Source organism: Coregonus lavaretus (genome assembly GCF_964263955.1).
Source record: "Coregonus lavaretus genome assembly, chromosome: 15".
Taxonomy (NCBI): Eukaryota; Metazoa; Chordata; class Actinopteri; order Salmoniformes; family Salmonidae; genus Coregonus; species Coregonus lavaretus.
In genome coordinates, this window is record NC_140002.1 from 13,887,130 (window position 1) to 13,904,650 (window position 17,521).

Here is a 17,521-nt window from a genome sequence, read left to right on the forward strand (position 1 = left end):
TGCCATTAATACAGGTAACGAGTGGAGGACAGAGGAGCCTCTTAAAGAAGAAGTTACAGGTCTGTGAGAGCCAGAAATCTTGCTTGTTTGTAGGTGACCAAATACTTATTTTCCACCATAATTTGCAAATAAATTCATAAAAAATCCTACAATGTGATTTTCTGGATGTATATGTGTATATATATATATATATATATATATATATATATATATATATATATATACACATATACATACATACATACATATATATATATATACACACACACACACACACACACACACATATACATACATACACAGTGGGGAAAAAAAAGTATTTAGTCAGCCACCAATTGTGCAAGTTCTCCCACTTAAAAAGATGAGAGAGGCCTGTAATTTTCATCATATGTACACGTCAACTATGACAGACAAATTGAGATTTTTTTTCTCCAGAAAATCACATTGTAGGGTTTTTAATGAATTTATTTGCAAATTATGGTGGAAAATAAGTATTTGGTCACCTACAAACAAGCAAGATTTCTGGCTCTCACAGACCTGTAACTTCTTCTTTAAGAGGCTCCTCTGTCCTCCACTCGTTACCTGTATTAATGGCACCTCTTTGAACTTGTTATCAGTATAAAAGACACCTGTCCACAACCTCAAACAGTCACACTCCAAACTCCACTATGGCCAAGACCAAAGAGCTGTCAAAGGACACCAGAAACAAAATTGTAGACCTGCACCAGGCTGGGAAGACTGAATCTGCAATAGGTAAGCAGCTTGGTTTGAAGAAATCAACTGTGGGAGCAATTATTAGGAAATGGAAGACATACAAGACCACTGATAATCTCCCTCGTTCTGGGGCTCCACGCAAGATCTCACCCCGTGGGGTCAAAATGATCACAAGAACGGTGAGCAAAAATCCCAGAACCACACGGGGGGACCTAGTGAATGACCTGCAGAGAGCTGGGACCAAAGTAACAAAGCCTACCATCAGTAACACACTACGCCGCCAGGGACTCAAATCCTGCAGTGCCAGACGTGTCCCCCTGCTTAAGCCAGTACATGTCCAGGCCCGTCTGAAGTTTGCTAGAGTGCATTTGGATGATCCAGAAGAGGATTGGGAGAATGTCATATGGTCAGATGAAACCAAAATAGAACTTTTTGGTAAAAACTCAACTCGTCGTGTTTGGAGGACAAAGAATGCTGAGTTGCATCCAGAGAACACCATACCTACTGTGAAGCATGGGGGTGGAAACATCATGCTTTGGGGCTGTTTTTCTGCAAAGGGACCAGGACGACTGATCCGTGTAAAGGAAAGAATGAATGGGGCCATGTATCGTGAGATTTTGAGTGAAAACCTCCTTCCATCAGCAAGGGCATTGAAGATTAAACATGGCTGGGTCTTTCAGCATGACAATGATCCCAAACACACCGCCCGGGCAACGAAGGAGTGGCTTCGTAAGAAGCATTTCAAGGTCCTGGAGTGGCCTAGCCAGTCTCCAGATCTCAACCCCTTAGAAAATCTTTGGAGGGAGTTGAAAGTCCGTGTTGCCCAGCGACAGCCCCAAAACATCACTGCTCTAGAGGAGATCTGCATGGAGGAATGGGCCAAAATACCAGCAACAGTGTGTGAAAACCTTGTGAAGACTTACAGAAAACGTTTGACCTGTGTCATTGCCAACAAAGGGTATATAACAAAGTATTGAGAAACTTTTGTTATTGACCAAATACTTATTTTCCACCATAATTTGCAAATAAATAAATTAAAAATCCTACAATGTGATTTTCTGGATTTTTTCTTCTCATTTTGTCTGTCATAGTTGACGTGTACCTATGATGAAAATTACAGGCCTCTCATCTTTTTAAGTGGGAGAACTTGCACAATTGGTGGCTGACTAAATACTTTTTTCCCCACTGTATATATATATATTACTGTAAATATTGATCACATTCCTTGTGTATGATCATATCTTTTGATACATTGAATGTTTAATATTGTGAACCTATGTTATATATTTTTTAGCGGCGGCAGGTAGCTTAGTGGTTAAGAGCGTTGTGCCAGTAACCGAAAAGTCGCTGGTTCTAATCCCCAAGCCGACTAGGTGAAAAATCTGTCGATGTGCCCTTGAGCAGGGCACTTAACCCTAATTGCTCCTGTAAAACGCTCTGGATAAGAGCGTCTGCTAAATGACTAATTATTATTTATTATTATTTTTACCTCCTGTTTTAGGAAGTGATGTCACTGAGTACTGCCCCTATATATAGGACCTTCCACCCCTACCTGGGATATGGATGCCTGATGAAGCCCTAAGGGTCAAAACATTGTTATAAATAAAAATCACCTGGGAGCATGAGCAGCAGTGTGTGGTGTTTTCCTTTTATTTTACATGAATAAAAGGAAAACCTATAACAGCACCTGCAAAAAGTACCTGGATGTGCCTATGTTCTTCAGCTTTTGTACAAGAAGGTAAGATAGATAGCGAGAGCATTCAGGTGTCTGGGCAGTTCATTGTCCCCCAGGGCTCAGTTCTAGGCCCTCTCCTTTTCTCCCTATACACCAAGTCACTTGGCTCTGTCATATCCTCACATGGCCTCTCCTATCATTGCTACGCTGACGATACACAACTAATCTTCTCCTTTCCCCCTTCTGATAACCAGGTGGCGAATCGCATCTCTGGCAGACATATCAGTATGGATGACGGATCACCACCTAAAGCTGAACCCTGGCAAGACGGAGCTGCTCTTCCTCCCGGGGAAGGACTGCCCGTTCCATGATCTCGCCATCACGGTTGACAACTCCGTTGTGTCCTCCTCCCAGAGTGCGAAGAGCCTTGGCGTGACCCTGGACAACACCCTGTCGTTCTCCGCTAACATCAAGGCGGTGACCCGCTCCTGCAGGTTCATGCTCTACAACATTCGGAGAGTACGACCCTGCCTTACACAGGAAGCGGCACAGGTCCTAATCCAGGCACTTGTCATCTCCCGTCTGGACTACTGCAACTCGCTGTTGGCTGTCCTCCCTGCCTGTGCCATTAAACCCCTACAACTCATCCAGAATGCCGCAGCCCGTCTGGTGTTCAACCTTCCCAAGTTCTCTCACGTCACCCCCCTCCTCCACACACTCCCCTGGCTTCCAGTTGAAGCTCGCATCCGCTACAAGACCATGGTGCTTGCCTATGGAGCAGTGAGGGGAACGGCACCTCTGTACCTTCGGGCTTTGATCAGTCCCTACACCCAAACGAGGGCATTGCGTTCATCCACCTCTGGCCTGCTGGCTCCCCTTCCTCTGCGGAAGCATAGTTCCCGCTCAGCCCAGTCAAAACTGTTCGCTGCTCTGGCACCCCAATGGTGGAACAAGCTCCCTCACGACGCCAGGACAGCAGAGTCACTCACCACCTTCCGGAGACATTTGAAACCCCACCTCTTTAAGGAATACCTGGGATAGGATAAAGTAATCCTTCTACCCCCCCCCCCCCCCAAAAAAAAAATTGTAAAGCGGTTATCCCACTGCCTATAGGGTGAATGCACCAATTTGTGAGTCGCTCTGTTTAAGAGCGTCTGCTAAATTACGTAAATGTGCCCTTGAGCAAGGCACTTAACCCTAATTGCTCCTGTAAGTCGCTCTGGATAAGAGCGTCTGCTAAATGACTAAAATGTAAATGTAAATTGCATACGTGCTAGATCCCACATGGACCTCACCAGTCTCTGATCTCTCTGGGTTCTGAACGTTTCCAATAAGAAATACTCAATTTCGCTTTCCGTTGCAAAATGTGTTGTAACGGTGTGCCATAATGAACACAACCCTAGAACACCACAGGTCCAAGTTCCAGTTTGTCTACATTTTAGAACGGTGGATGTTAAAGAACAACGGGCCTGGGGGTGGGGACTTCATCCCTTCTTTGAAGTAATCAGTGATTAGAAATGATTGGACAGGTTAACTTAAGGGATCCACCTCATGACCCTATGGGCCCTGGTCAAAAGTAATGCACTATATATAGGGAAAAGGGTGCCATTTCAGATGCAGCCATGGACTCATTCACCTAGAGCATGGGTAGAGTTAAGTGGTGGCTGTTGCAGGCTTGCAGCACATTTATGCTGAGCTGGGCTCATTTTCATTTTGCAATGTAATTCATTTATTTTAAACCACAGCAGCACCCCCTGGAGATACCGCTTGCCGGCAGTGAGGTTCAGCTTTGAGGAACTGAAATAGCATTGCAGAGTAAACACTGAAAGACCAACAAATATTTCAGCCTTTTTTCCCCAGTGGGGCCTTTGGTATGCGAGGGCGCAAAGTCAAGCCGACGTGCGCACACTGCTATACGGAGCACATTCTCAGGTGAACAGAGAGACAGGTGATCTCAATGGGAACTTGGGCAAATGTCTGAGCTAAACATAGAATGCAGGCTACAGCAGGCTAGCTAGCACCTACTACCGTCCTGAAGGCCTACAAACCGACCGAGCGTGTTTGAGATCAATTACTATAATGCAGTTGGCTACTAATCAATCACCTTGCATCCAAAATGAATATCATTATGATTTATAGATCAGTCAGTCTGCAGTTGCCAACTGCAATGTAGTCCATCTCAAACACTGACTTACTGACTGACTGCTGTAGAGTTCATGCAGGGAGGTGAGTTCAATTCAATCGAGCCTGGTCCCAAATCGGTTTGTGCCATCTTGCCAACTTCTATGGTCATTGCCATACCAAATAACTGTAGGAGTTGGCTATAAAGCACAAACTGATCTGGGACCAGGCTAAATTCAATCCACAAGGGACACACTCCCATCCTGACACACTTCAGGCTCAGTCTCTGAACCCTTTGGTGCCTCTGGGTTCTGGTGCCAAAGTTCCAAATGGCCGAATCCACCGCCACAAACCCAGCCATTGTGGGAGTCACAAAGAGGGTAGCAAGCAGAGCGGACATGTCTGAATGGTGTAGCGGGGGGTGAGGGAGGGATGGATGGACGGACAGACAGAGGGAGGAGGGGATGGGAAGACGGGGTAAGGACGAGGGACAGAGACACACAGGGGGTCATTTTATCACTTACTGTGATTTGAATATCAATCAGGTCATGGCAGCATGCAGGTGTTAAGAGAGAGAGGAAAAAGAGAGGGATAGAGAAGACGCAAAAGGAAGAGGGGTAAGTTAGAGAAAAATAAGCGTTTCAGAGTCGACTGTGACCCGCTTTGATTCAGTCTAAAGCTCGTCTCTAATTTGGCGCCCAATAAAGCCATCTGTTGCTTCTACCAGCTCATTAGGGAAAACGTTTAGAAATGTTTTGCAATGGAAAATGACTACAAGTGCTTCTTATTGAACAAGTCCAGGTAGTCCCTCCCTGTTTCAGACCGTTTAAAAAAACATTTGGTACCTAATGAACACAACCCATGACAGTTCAGAGACGAAAGCTGCAAGCAGAGTGAGAAAAATACTCCTGTTGCATTATCACAAGCAAACACAACTGTATGTCATTGAAACACATGTTGGGAAAGTCATATTGATTGCATGTACAGACAATCCTCATGCTTGGCAACTACAGCGTGTGCTCTTGGCGTAAGGGTCAGTTTAGCATTTCCATGACTAATGGATAAGGTTAGGATTGAGGGATGGGAAGCTGATCCTAGATCTGTACCTAGGGGAAACTTCACCCCGGAGTGTGTGCTCTTTAGGGAAATCCAAATAGTCATAATCAAATGACCTAGTATGAGTCACTGGAATAAATAGGCACAAACATGAGCCAGGTGGTGTTCCCCAATGTATACAACCCAGTTGACCTTTTCCACATTTTGTTACGTTACAGATTTATTCTAAAATGGATTATATAACTTTTTTTCCTCATCAACACACAATACCCCATAATCACAAAGCGAAAACAGTTTTTTTGACATTTTAGCAAATGTATTTAAAAAAAAAATATTTACATAAGTATTCAGACCCTTTGCTATGGAGACATGAAATTGAGCTCAGGTGCATCCTGTTTCCATTGATCATCCTTGAGATGTTTCTACAACTTGATTGGAGTCCACCTGTGGTAAATTCAATTGATTGGACATGATTTGGAAAGGCACACACCTGTCTATATAAGGTCCCACAGCTGGCAGTGCATGTCAGAGCAAAAACTAAGCCATGAGGTCGAAGGAATTGTCCGTAGAGCTCCAAGACAGGATTCTGTCGAGGCACAGATCTGGGGAAGGGTACCAAAATATTTCTGTAGCATTGAAGGTCCAAGAACACAGTGGCCTCCATCATTCTTAAATGGAAGAAGTTTGGTACCACGAAGACTCTTCCTAGAGCTGTCCAAACTGAGCAATCGGGGGAGAAGGGCCTTGGTCAGAGAGGTGACCAAGAACCTGATGGTCACTCTGACAGAGCTCCAGAGTTCCTCTGTGGTGATGGGAGAACCTTCCAGAAGGACAACCATCTATGCAGCACTCCACCAATTAGGCCATTATGGTAGAGTGGCCAGATGGAAACCACTCCTCAGTAAAAGGCACATGACAGCCCGCTTGGAGTTTGCCAAAAGGCACCTAAATGACTCTCAGACCATGAGAAACAAGATTCTATGGTCTGATGAAACCAAGATTGAACTATTTGGCCTGAATGCCAAGCGTCACGTCTGGAAGAAACCTGGCACCACCCCAACGGTGAAGCATGGTGGTGGAAGCATCATGCTGCGGGGATGTTTTTCAGCGGCAGGGACTAAGAGACTAGTCAGGATCGACGGAAAGATGAACGGAGAAAAGAAAAGAGAGATCCTTGATGAAAACCTGCTCCAGAGCACTCAGGACCTCAGACTGGGGCTAAGGTTCACCTTCCAACAGGAAACAACACTAAGCACACAGCCAAGAGAACGCACGAGTGGCTTCGGGACAAGTCTCTGAATGTCCTTGAGTGACCCAGCCAGAGCCCAGACTTCAACCCGATCAAACATCTCTGGAGAGACCTGAAAATAGCTGTGCAGCGACGCTCCCCATCCAACCTGAAAGAGTTTGAGAGGATCTACAGAGAAGAATGGGAGAAACTCCCCAAATACAGGTGTGCCAAGCTTGTAGCGTCATACCCAAGAAGACTCGAGGCTGTAATCGCTGCCAAAGGCGCTTCAACAAAGTAAAGGGTCTGAATACTTATGTAAATGTGATATTTCAGTTAAATTTTATATATAGTTGTAAACATTTCTAAAAACCTGTTTTTGCTTTGTCATTATGGGGTATTGTGTGTAGATTGATGAGAGGAAAAAACTATTTAATCCATTTTAGAATAAGGCTGTAACGTAACAAAATGTGGAAAAGGTCAAGGGGTCTGAATACTTTCCTAATGCACTGTATCTCTTAGACTGACGTCTACATGAGACAGAGACTATATATTACTGAGTGGGGGTTGTTTGGAGTGCGTGTGTGCGTGTGTGCGTGTGTGTTTGCATAATCTTGCCCCCAGGCTCAAATTACTGGTGCATAGAGGTAACAGTGTGGGACTGTTTGGGACTCAGGGGGTGTGGATTTCCTGAGAGACATGATAATCAATTCACATTCTGAGCTAGTCACACGACTATGAGGCGTGGCTCCAAATCGAGGCAGAAAAGTGTTTATTATGGTGCACCACATAAATAATAACAAGCATCAGTAATGTATTTGAGAAGCAGCTGCATGGCTACCTTAGAAAGATATCTTAAAAAATACATGTGTGTATCTATAGTTCACAGGATGGCTTTAGGGAAAGACACAATGACACAGGAAGTAGTACAAAAAATGCTATTCGACAATAGATCATGTGGTGATGAGAATTATTCAGTGTCCTTGTTTATAGAGTCCGTGTGCACGTTTGTATATTGTGCACAAAAGACTTGCATGCTATTTATGGTTTTGTTGTGTGGCACCCTGAATCTTTAGCCGGATAAAGTGTTGGTTTTAGAGTGGGTGTGAGAAAGTGTCTTGGAAGCGCTCTGTCTTGAGGGTGACTCTTGATATATAGAAAATGGTGGTACATACAGTGCCTTCAGAAAGTATTCACACCCCTTGAATTTTTCCAAATTTTGTTGTGTTACAGCCTGAATTAAACATGTATTACATTTATATTTCTGTCACTGGCCTACACACAATACCCCATAATGTCAAATTGGAATTATGTTTTGATTTTGATTTTTTATTTGTATTAATAAAAAGCTGAAATGTCTTGAGTCAATAAGTATTAATAATAATATGCCATTTAGCAGACGCTTTTATCCAAAGCGACTTACAGTCATGTGTGCATACATTTTTTTTGTGTACGGGTGGTCCCGGGGATCGAACCCACTACCTTGGCGTTACAAGCGCCGTGCTCTACCAGCTGAGCTACAGAGGACCAACCCCTTTGTTATGGCAAGCCTAAATAAGTTCAGGAGAGACAATTTGCTTAACAAGTCACATCATAAGTTGCATGGACTCACTTTGTGTGCAATAATATTGTTTAACATGATTTTTGAATGACTACCTCATCTCTATAACTCACACACACAATTATCTGTGTAAGGTCTCTCAGTTGAGCAGTGAATTTCAAACACAGATTCAACCACAAAGACCAGGGAGGTTTTCCAATGGCTCGCAGAGAAGGGCACCTATTGGTAGATGGGTAGAAATAAACATTGTAGTTACTCCACAATACTAACCTAATTGACAATGAAAAGAAGGAAGCTACGGTAGCCTCAACAGCACTCTCAAGGGTAGCACCATGGTGTAGCTGGAGGACAGCTAACTTCCTTCCTCCTCTGGGTACATTTACTTCAATACAAAACCTAGGAGGCTCATGGTTCTCACCCCCTTCCATAGACTTACACAGTAATTATGACAACTTCTGGATGACGTCCTCCAACCTGTCAGAGCTCTTGCGGTATGAACTGACATCCTGTCCACCCAATCAAAGGATCAGAGAATGAATCTAACACTGAAAGAATAAGCTACAGCTAGCTAGCACTGCAGTGCATAAAATGTGGTGAGTAGTTGACTCAAAGACAGAAAGACAATAGCTAAACAGTTTTGAACAAATACATTCCTTAAAAAATGAAGGAGAAGCAAGAGAGCGGGGAGAGAGAGCTAGCTATATTTCGTAGTATTTTTTACACTTTCACTTCGCTAGTTTAGCCTACTCAATCACCCGGCTCAAACAGAGAGGGTTGCTATGTTAGCTAGCTGGCTGGCTGGCTATCCAACACTGGAACTCTTCCAAGTCAAGGTAAGCTTTCGATTTTACTAATTTATTGCCACCGGGGCCCGCCGGTGTAACTGCTAAACTGCCTTCTGACTGTACACTGTACTGCATGATTGTAGCAGGTTTACTAATGCGTTAGTTCTATTAGCTATGTAGACTATGATGGTAGATAATATAGTGACAATGATGTAGGTTGTGTGTAGCGCTTAGCGGTTATGATATGACGGTTGTCTTCTAAAGGTTTTTTTTCGCCTGGTCACAGACACCTGATGTGTTGTGCACTAAAGTCCACAGGTGGAGGGAAAATGTGAGAGAAGATGAGAGCGTGTTGATGCGAAAAGGAATTACAACGAGCAAAGTGATCATTCTGTTTGTTTGCGGCTGCTATGAAAGTAAACTGTGTTTACGTGTGATAAGGGGTGTATTCATTCCGCCGATTCTGTTGAAAAACCTTTCTTAAAACGGAAGCAAACGGAACGAAGATAAACATAGAAACTCTCGTTTACAAATGCTGGAATAATGATGATTACACCCTAGATCAGCTAGATGCAAGCAATAGTGTGCAAGGTGTCTGTCACCTTGATTATTAAAAATTATCTCAACCTGTGCACCTACGTTGTAAACTTTTATTCATAGGCTAGGTTGTAGTAACCTCATGATGGGTATAGGGAAAATGTGAGTATCATGTAGTAGCCTAAACCTATCGATGTTACATTGAGCTGGGTGAATGGAATATGAATGACAGTCATCCATTATGCTGTAATAGAAATAAGCCCACACTCATTTAAAAAATGAACCGCGCTCCCTCATCTTAAACGGTCCTGTTCGCAACAAGGCACTAAAGTAATAGAGCAAAGAATATGGCAAAGCAAATAACTTTCTGTCCTGAACAAAGTGTTATGTTAGGGGCAAATCCAATACAACCCATTACTGAGTACCACTTTCCATATGTTCAAGCATAGTGGTGGCTGCATCATGTTATGGGTATCCTTGTAATCGTTAAGGGAGTTTTCAGGATAAAAAAGAAACGGAATGGAGCTGAGCACAGGCAAAATCCTAAGAAAAACTGGTTCAGTCTGCTTTCTACCAGATACAGATTAATTCACCATTCAGGACAAAAAACTAAAACAAGACCAAATATACACTGGAGTTGCTTACCAAGATGACATTGAATCATCCTGAGTGGCCTAGTTAGAGTTCAGTTAAATCTACTTGAAAATCTATAGCCAAGACCTGAAAATGGTTGTCTAGCAATGATCAACAACCAATTTGACAGAGCTTGAAGAATTTTGAAATAATGTGCGAATATTGTACAATCCAGGTGTGCAAAGCTCTAAGAGACTTACCCAGAAAGACTCACAGCTGTAATCACGGCCAAAGGTGCTTCTACAAAGTATTGAATTAGGGGGTGGAATACCTTGTAAATGAGATATTTATGCATTTCATTTTCAATACATTTGCGAAAACATTAAAAAACATGCTTTCACTTTGTCATTATGGGGTGTTGTGTGTAGATGAGCGAGATTTATTTTTGAATCCACTTTGAATTCAGGCTATTACACAACAAAATATGGAATAAGTCAAGGGGTATGAATACTTTCTGAAGGCACAGTATGAATGGTATATGAGCAGGGTGTGAATGAAATCCTCAAAACAAAAACACACAGACTCAAACACAACAGCAATCTCTCTCGCCCCCTCTCACACACAACACTACATTACACACAATGAAGTGGCTGGGTACTGCCTGGTTGGGGGAACTCCCAAGCCAGGCCCCTCTTTTCTCACAGTAATGGTTCACATTCCACACAGGGATGCAAAGCCGGAAAAGACCAAAGTAGAGGGGGGATTTTCGGACAGTAAATTGACATCCACAGGAAACTGTGGCATAAACAACTTGACGACAAGGAAGTGGGCCACATTAAACATCACAACTGAGACAGAACCCTTTAGAGTGGTCCTCTGGAATAGATGAGTAATCCATCTGACCACAATTGAGCCCAGATCCACCCAACAACTGCAACCTTACCCGAACCCCTTTGTGGGTCGTTATTTGGAGGCAAGTTATTTTTTGGGTGACACAAATGAAAAGACAGAAACGCCACAATGAAATGGCATCCACATGCAGGAATGAACACGCCTCCAGAGGGAGAGAGAGAACGAAGGATGGAGAGAGAGAGAGAGAGAGACACTCACCTGGGCATAGTCCCTCTCTACGGCAGCTTTCTTCTGACTGAATGTCCTACAAGGAGTAAAGGTAAAACCACAAAATGATATACAAAATAATGAATTAACTGGGAAAAGAGACTGAATGGACACTACAGGACAAAATAAATTAGGCAAAGCACGATATATTTAGTAGGGCTGACTCCATTTAGTCAACTGGTCGATTGTTTGGTCGATCGAGATTTCTTTAGGTCGAGCAGTCGCATATTTTTTATGGGTTTTTTCATGGTGCACAAGACACCTGTCTGATTCACGCCTGTCTCAGTGGACTAATACATTGTGGACGCCACGGGGATGGCACAGTCACTCCCAAGTCATTTGATACTGAAATTGTATATGGTTATATTATGTAAAAATAATGGTGCAACACTAATAAATCTAATATTATTTTATAACAAATGTGCTTTCTCCCACGTTGTATACGGACGCTGTCCGCGGTTCTGAAACATAATCTTCAGTGCGCTGTAGAATTGGCGCCTTTCCCTATGTTGCTATGTGCATAATAGCAAAGTTAACCAGCATATTGGGATTGAGAAGAATGCGGCGGAGGCAGCAGCAGAGACGAAGAAACAGCCCTTGCCTTAGCCTTGTTGTCTAAGAAAATTGAGGAGAGAGGAAACCCCAACTTAATTAGGTCTTTAATCAATAGCCTAACTGTTAAATGTGCCTGGCTTTATAATGTATCCATATATATCTACAGAAATAAGACAGATCCTGCTTCTGTTGCCTATTGAGTGTTTGTTTAATAGCATACTGATTCTGTGAGCACCAAGCCTCATGCAACGGCAAAATGTCGGATAAAGCGATTTCACAGATTTTGCTGTTTTTAGTCGTTGCTATGCTGTAATAAAGGCTTTAAAAATATATATAATTAGAGCAGTCTGGTATTACTTAGAATGTATTTAGTGTTGTCTACACTGTTCCAAACAGGCATTCAAATAATATTGTAATCTAACAGCACCTGTTTGTCACACATAATATGCACGCAGCTCTCGCTCCTATACCCTCCTTTTTCTTGATCTCCTTCTTATTGTTATTATTATGATCATCATTATAATAATAAGTAATGTCATTATCATTAGTAGGCTTTGTAGAGCAGCCTTGTATAACCACTATCGAGCTGTAGGCCCAAGAGCGCGTCCAGTTGTCTTAATACCGTAACTTACTTACTATATTCCAATATACAGGCTACTGTATCAATCAATCATTCATTCGTTCATGCCATCACACAGCATTCGAGACATTCATGCTTTGAAATGCAATCAAGCATTTTAGTTTTAAAATTAAATAAAGGGAGCTTTGAATAATTGGCCTAAACAATAAATAAACCGTAATTCATGAATGCATGCAACTGTTTTTAGTCTGCTGTAATAAAGGCTATATATCATTTTTTTATCTCGTTAGAACAGACTCTCTGGTACACTTATTTATTTAGTGTTGTTTACACTGTTCCAAATTGCCAGAAAAAATATTGTAATCTAACAGCAACTGTTTGGCACACATAATACTCACGCAGCTCCTATACCCTCATTTTTCTTGTTCTCCAGTAGTTTCCACAACTAAGTAAAATGTCCTCCACAGATCTGACTTCCCTTTCCCTTCCTGAGCAACTAGTAAACATTTGCCCGTTTCGAGTTTCTTTTTCATGTCCTCCGCATCCATTTAGCTGTTATAACAAATGTATTGATGTGATTATGATAGGCTATAGGTCAGGCCCTATTGGTCACATGCATGTGATGCTTACGCATTTCATGTAAAGAGAGCAAGGGTTGAGGGAATAGGGAATGTTTTACCTAAACAAATTAGGGATTTCAGTAACAGAACAGAACTTTTCAGTCAGAAACAAGTAAGAAACAAAATGCCTGAAATGTTGCAGCTTCAGCACGGACAGCGCAACAAACACTTGCTGTGCTGTGGTGCCTTTTCGCTGCAGTAGGGAGGAGAGCGAGACAAGGTGCGCCAGTCACACAGGCACTCACTGTCATTTCTTTAACAGTGTGACCATTGGGTTCTTTCTTGAGTCATTTGTGTGTCTTAATTATGTAACTAAACATTATGCTTAAAGCATCAGACAAAGCTCAGTGCATATATGTAGTTGATTTAATTCAAACACATAGGGTGTGTCTGTCTATAAATGGAAAACTAAGGTTAAACATTTTGACCAATCGATTGGTCGAAAGAACAGGACGACTCGGTCAACCAAGATATTTCTTTGTTGGGGACAGCCCTAAGATTCAAGAGCCAATGATATGCTAGGCATCATAACTGATGTATCAGTCTGATATCTAGTGAGTTGTGGCTTGTTGAATAGCATGTCAGATGATAAACCTGACAAATTGTTTGATTGAGATCAAAATAGTAGTAGTGGTGCAAAAAACATAAGCAGTGTAGACGTGATGTAGTATTTTTTCTCCATCTGAGCTCAGGTGCATCTTGTTTCCATTGATCATCCTTGAGATGTTTCTACAACTTGATTGGAGTCCACCTGTGGTAAATTCAATTGATTGGACATGATTTGGAAAGGCACACACCTGTCTATATTAGGTCCCACAGTTGACAGTGCATGTCAGAGAAAAAAAAGCCATAAGGTCGAAGGAATAGTCCGTAGAGCCTTGAGACAGGATTGTGTCGAGGCACAGATCTGGGGAAGGGTACCAAAAAATGTATGCAGAATTGAAGGTCCCCAAGAACACAGTGGCCTCCATCATTCTTAAATGGAAGAAGTTTGGAACCAACAATACTCTTCCTTGAGCTGGCCGCCTGGCCAAACTGAGCAATCGGGGGAGAAGGGCCTTGGTCAGGGAGGTGACCAAGAACCCGGTGGTCACTCTGACAGAACTCCAGAGTTCCTCTGTGGAGATGGGAGAACCTTCTAGAATGACAACCATCTCCGCAGCACTCCACCAATCAGGCCTTTATGGTAGAGTGGCTAGACGGAAGCCACTCCTCAGTAAAAGGCACTTGACAGCTCGCTTGGAGTTTGTCAAAAAGGCACCTAAAGGACTCTCAGACCATGAGAAACAAGATTCTCTGGTCTGATGAAACCAAGATTGAACTCTTTGGCCTGAATGCCAAGCGTGTGGAGGAAACCAGGTACCATCCCTACGGTGAAGCATGGTGGTGGCACCATCATGCTGTAGGGATGTTTTTCAGCGGCAGGGACTGGGAGACTAGTCAGGATCGAGGGAAAGATGAACGGAGCAAAGTACAGAGAGATCCTTGGCGAAAACCTGCTCCAGAGAGCTCAGTACCTCAGACTGGGACAATATTTCACCTTCCAATAGGACAATGACCCTAAGCACACAGCCAAGACAACACAGGAGTGGCTTTGGGACAAGTCTCTGAATGCCCTTGAGAGGCCCAGCCAGAGCCCGGACTTGAAACCCTATTGAACATCTCTGGAGAGACCTGAAAATAGCTGTAGAGCGACACTCCCCATCCAACCTGACAGAGCTTGAGAGGATCTGCAGAAAATAATGGGAGAAACTCCCCAAATACAGGTGTGCCAAGCTTGTAGCGTCATACCCAAGAAGACCCAAGGCTGTAATTGCTGCCAAAGGTGCTTCAACAAAGTACTGAGTAAAGGGTCTGAATACCTATGTAAATGTAATATTTACATTTGTTTTCATAAACGTGCAAACAAATTCTAAAAACCTGTTTTGCTTTGTCATTATGGGGTATTGTGTGTAGATTGATGAGGGAAAAAACAATTTAATCAATTTTAGAATAAGGCTGTAACGTAACAGAATGTGGAAAAAGTCAAGGGGTCTGAATACTTTCCGAATGCACTGTAGAGGTCCTGGATGGCAGGGAGCTCGGCCCCAGTGATATACTGGGCTGGCCGCACCACCCAATGTAGCGCCCTTTTCACGACTGTGTGGGTGTGTGGACGCCAAGGAACTTCAAGCTCTTGACCCGCTCCACAACAGCCCTGTCGATGTGGATGGGGGCGTGCTCTCCCCTCTTTCTCCTATAGTCCACGATCAGCTCCTTGGTCTTGCTGACTTTGAGGGAGAGGTTGACATGTCCAAATAGTCCCTCCCTGTTTCAGTCCGTTTTATTCCGTTTGATGTCTAATGAATATGACCCAGGTTGTGTTGTTTGGAGTCTTTACAGTTCCAGGAGTGAGCAGAGTATGGCACATCTTGTTCTCTCTCACGTGTAAACAGTAAGAGAACCACAGTGTCAACTGGCCTAGTCCTTCTGTGATCAATGTCTTTTTCCTCCCCTCTCACAACAAAAAATTATCCTATTTTTTTCCCAATACTGATTTACCCGGTTTCTCCCTCTGCGTTTATTAGGAACCAAACTGAGAAAAATGGACTGAAACAGGGAGGGACTACCTGGACCTGTCCAATAAGAAATGTATTTTCATTTTCCGTTGCAAGACGTTTCAAAAGACGTTGCAAGACGTTTCAGTGGCAATTGAACACAACCCAGCCTCCTTGACGAGAGGACGAGCCAGACATACAGTCAGACACCCCAGGGCCACAGTCAGTTCCTTTTGATTGGTTGGTGAAGTAGGCCAATTGGCTTTGACTAGACTGGTCATGTACACTGGGCATTTCATTGGAAATTAAAGCTAGAATCCTTAGTTGCTACATCCATTTTTGTACTTATAAATGAATAGCCCAGTCCACCTGGGTCACTTCAGGCTAAAACAAGACTACTGGTCTGAGTGCTCCAGTATTCAGCAAGGCCAAACTGACAACAGATCTGGCTTCCTCTCAGGTGATTTGCATGTCCTCTAGGCCTGTTCTTCCTTTCCCTCTGCATGGGTCATGTTTATTAGAGCACATATTTTAGTTTTTCCATTGCAAACTGAGTGTTTCTTATTGGAGTCCAAGTAGTCCAGTGTTTCCCAAACTCGGTCCTCGGGACCCCAAGGGGTGCACGTTTTGGTTTTTGCCCTAACGCTACCCAGCTGATCAAAGCTTGATGATTAGTTGAATCAGCTGTGCAGTGCTAGGGTAAAAACCAAAACGTGCACCCCTTGGGGTCCCGAGGACCAATTTTGGGAAACCCTGACTTAGCACCTCTGAACAGAGTGCCAGCTGTAATTTTCAAACCGATTCTATAATCTCGCGAAAATGTCGGCAGTCAGACACCCACCAGCGAGACTGACATTCGGTGCGGTGTGTCCGCTCCCTTAGGAATCACGTTGGCTCTATTCATGGTATTTCTATCTGCAACGTTCAACAATGTTTGCCAATTGAATGTGGCCCTGCTCTCCCTCTGCTTCCCTATATTATATCACTGCCTGTCCCTATCACTCTCCCTCTCCAATTATCAATATTGTTTTATTCTGGTAACTTTCCCAAAATTCCCATTTGGAGGATTCCAAGATTTCCTTATTATTCCATCCTAATTCCAGGAATCTTCCAACCAGGACTTCTGGAAAACCTGGTAATTTTAGGAATTACGCAACCCTGATTTTAACACTGAAAGTTATCATTTTCCTCCAAGAGTGACTGGCTGAACATCTCTGACTCGTTTGATCTTTAGTTATTTTTCTTCTCTTTGTCATCCTCCTCTCTTACATTTTACATTTTAGTCATTTAGCAGACGCTCTTATCCAGAACGACTTACATGAGCAATTAGGGTTAAGTGCCTTGCTCAAGGGCACATCGACAGATTTTTCACCTAGTCGGCTCGGGGATTAGAACCAGCGACCTTTAGGTTACTGGCACAACGCTCTTAACCACTAAGCTACCTGCCCCCCCAGCAAATCATTTATGGCAGCCAGACCATCTGGGAGAAACTTGCTTTTCACTACCAACTGTTTAGTGTGGATGGTTCTCCCTCACCCAAGCCAAAGGACAGGAAGCGAGACCCAAGACTACTGTCCCATTCCAAATAAACCCCTACCCCACAAGGGCACTTCATTTCATAGACATATACAAAGGTTGGAAGGTATTACCAATATGGTAATAGCGGCAAGGCCCTCTGACAGGCTAGGTGGAATTGTAGCCATTGATTATTTATATCCAAGCCTTTCACAACTATACAAGTGCCTAGGTAGTAGGGGATAGGGGTTGATTTGGAACTGGGGATATAGAAGCAGCCTCAATTGCCATCCACCGGCTCCCTCCACCACCAACTTCCACCATCATCTTCTAGCCCTGCACCCC

The 17,521-nt window shown here is 43.3% G+C and overlaps 1 protein-coding gene across 1 annotated transcript in view; it reads right to left on the reverse strand.

The window, feature by feature from the left end:
• LOC311142778 (F-BAR and double SH3 domains protein 2-like) overlaps positions 1–17,521 on the reverse strand; it is a 56,560-nt gene that overhangs the window by 37,186 nt on the left and 1,853 nt on the right. Inside the window, exon 3 of the mRNA XM_084178449.1 lies at positions 11,361–11,406. Coding sequence (XP_084034575.1) covers positions 11,361–11,406 — 46 coding nt within the window. The remainder of the gene's footprint in view (positions 1–11,360; positions 11,407–17,521) is intronic.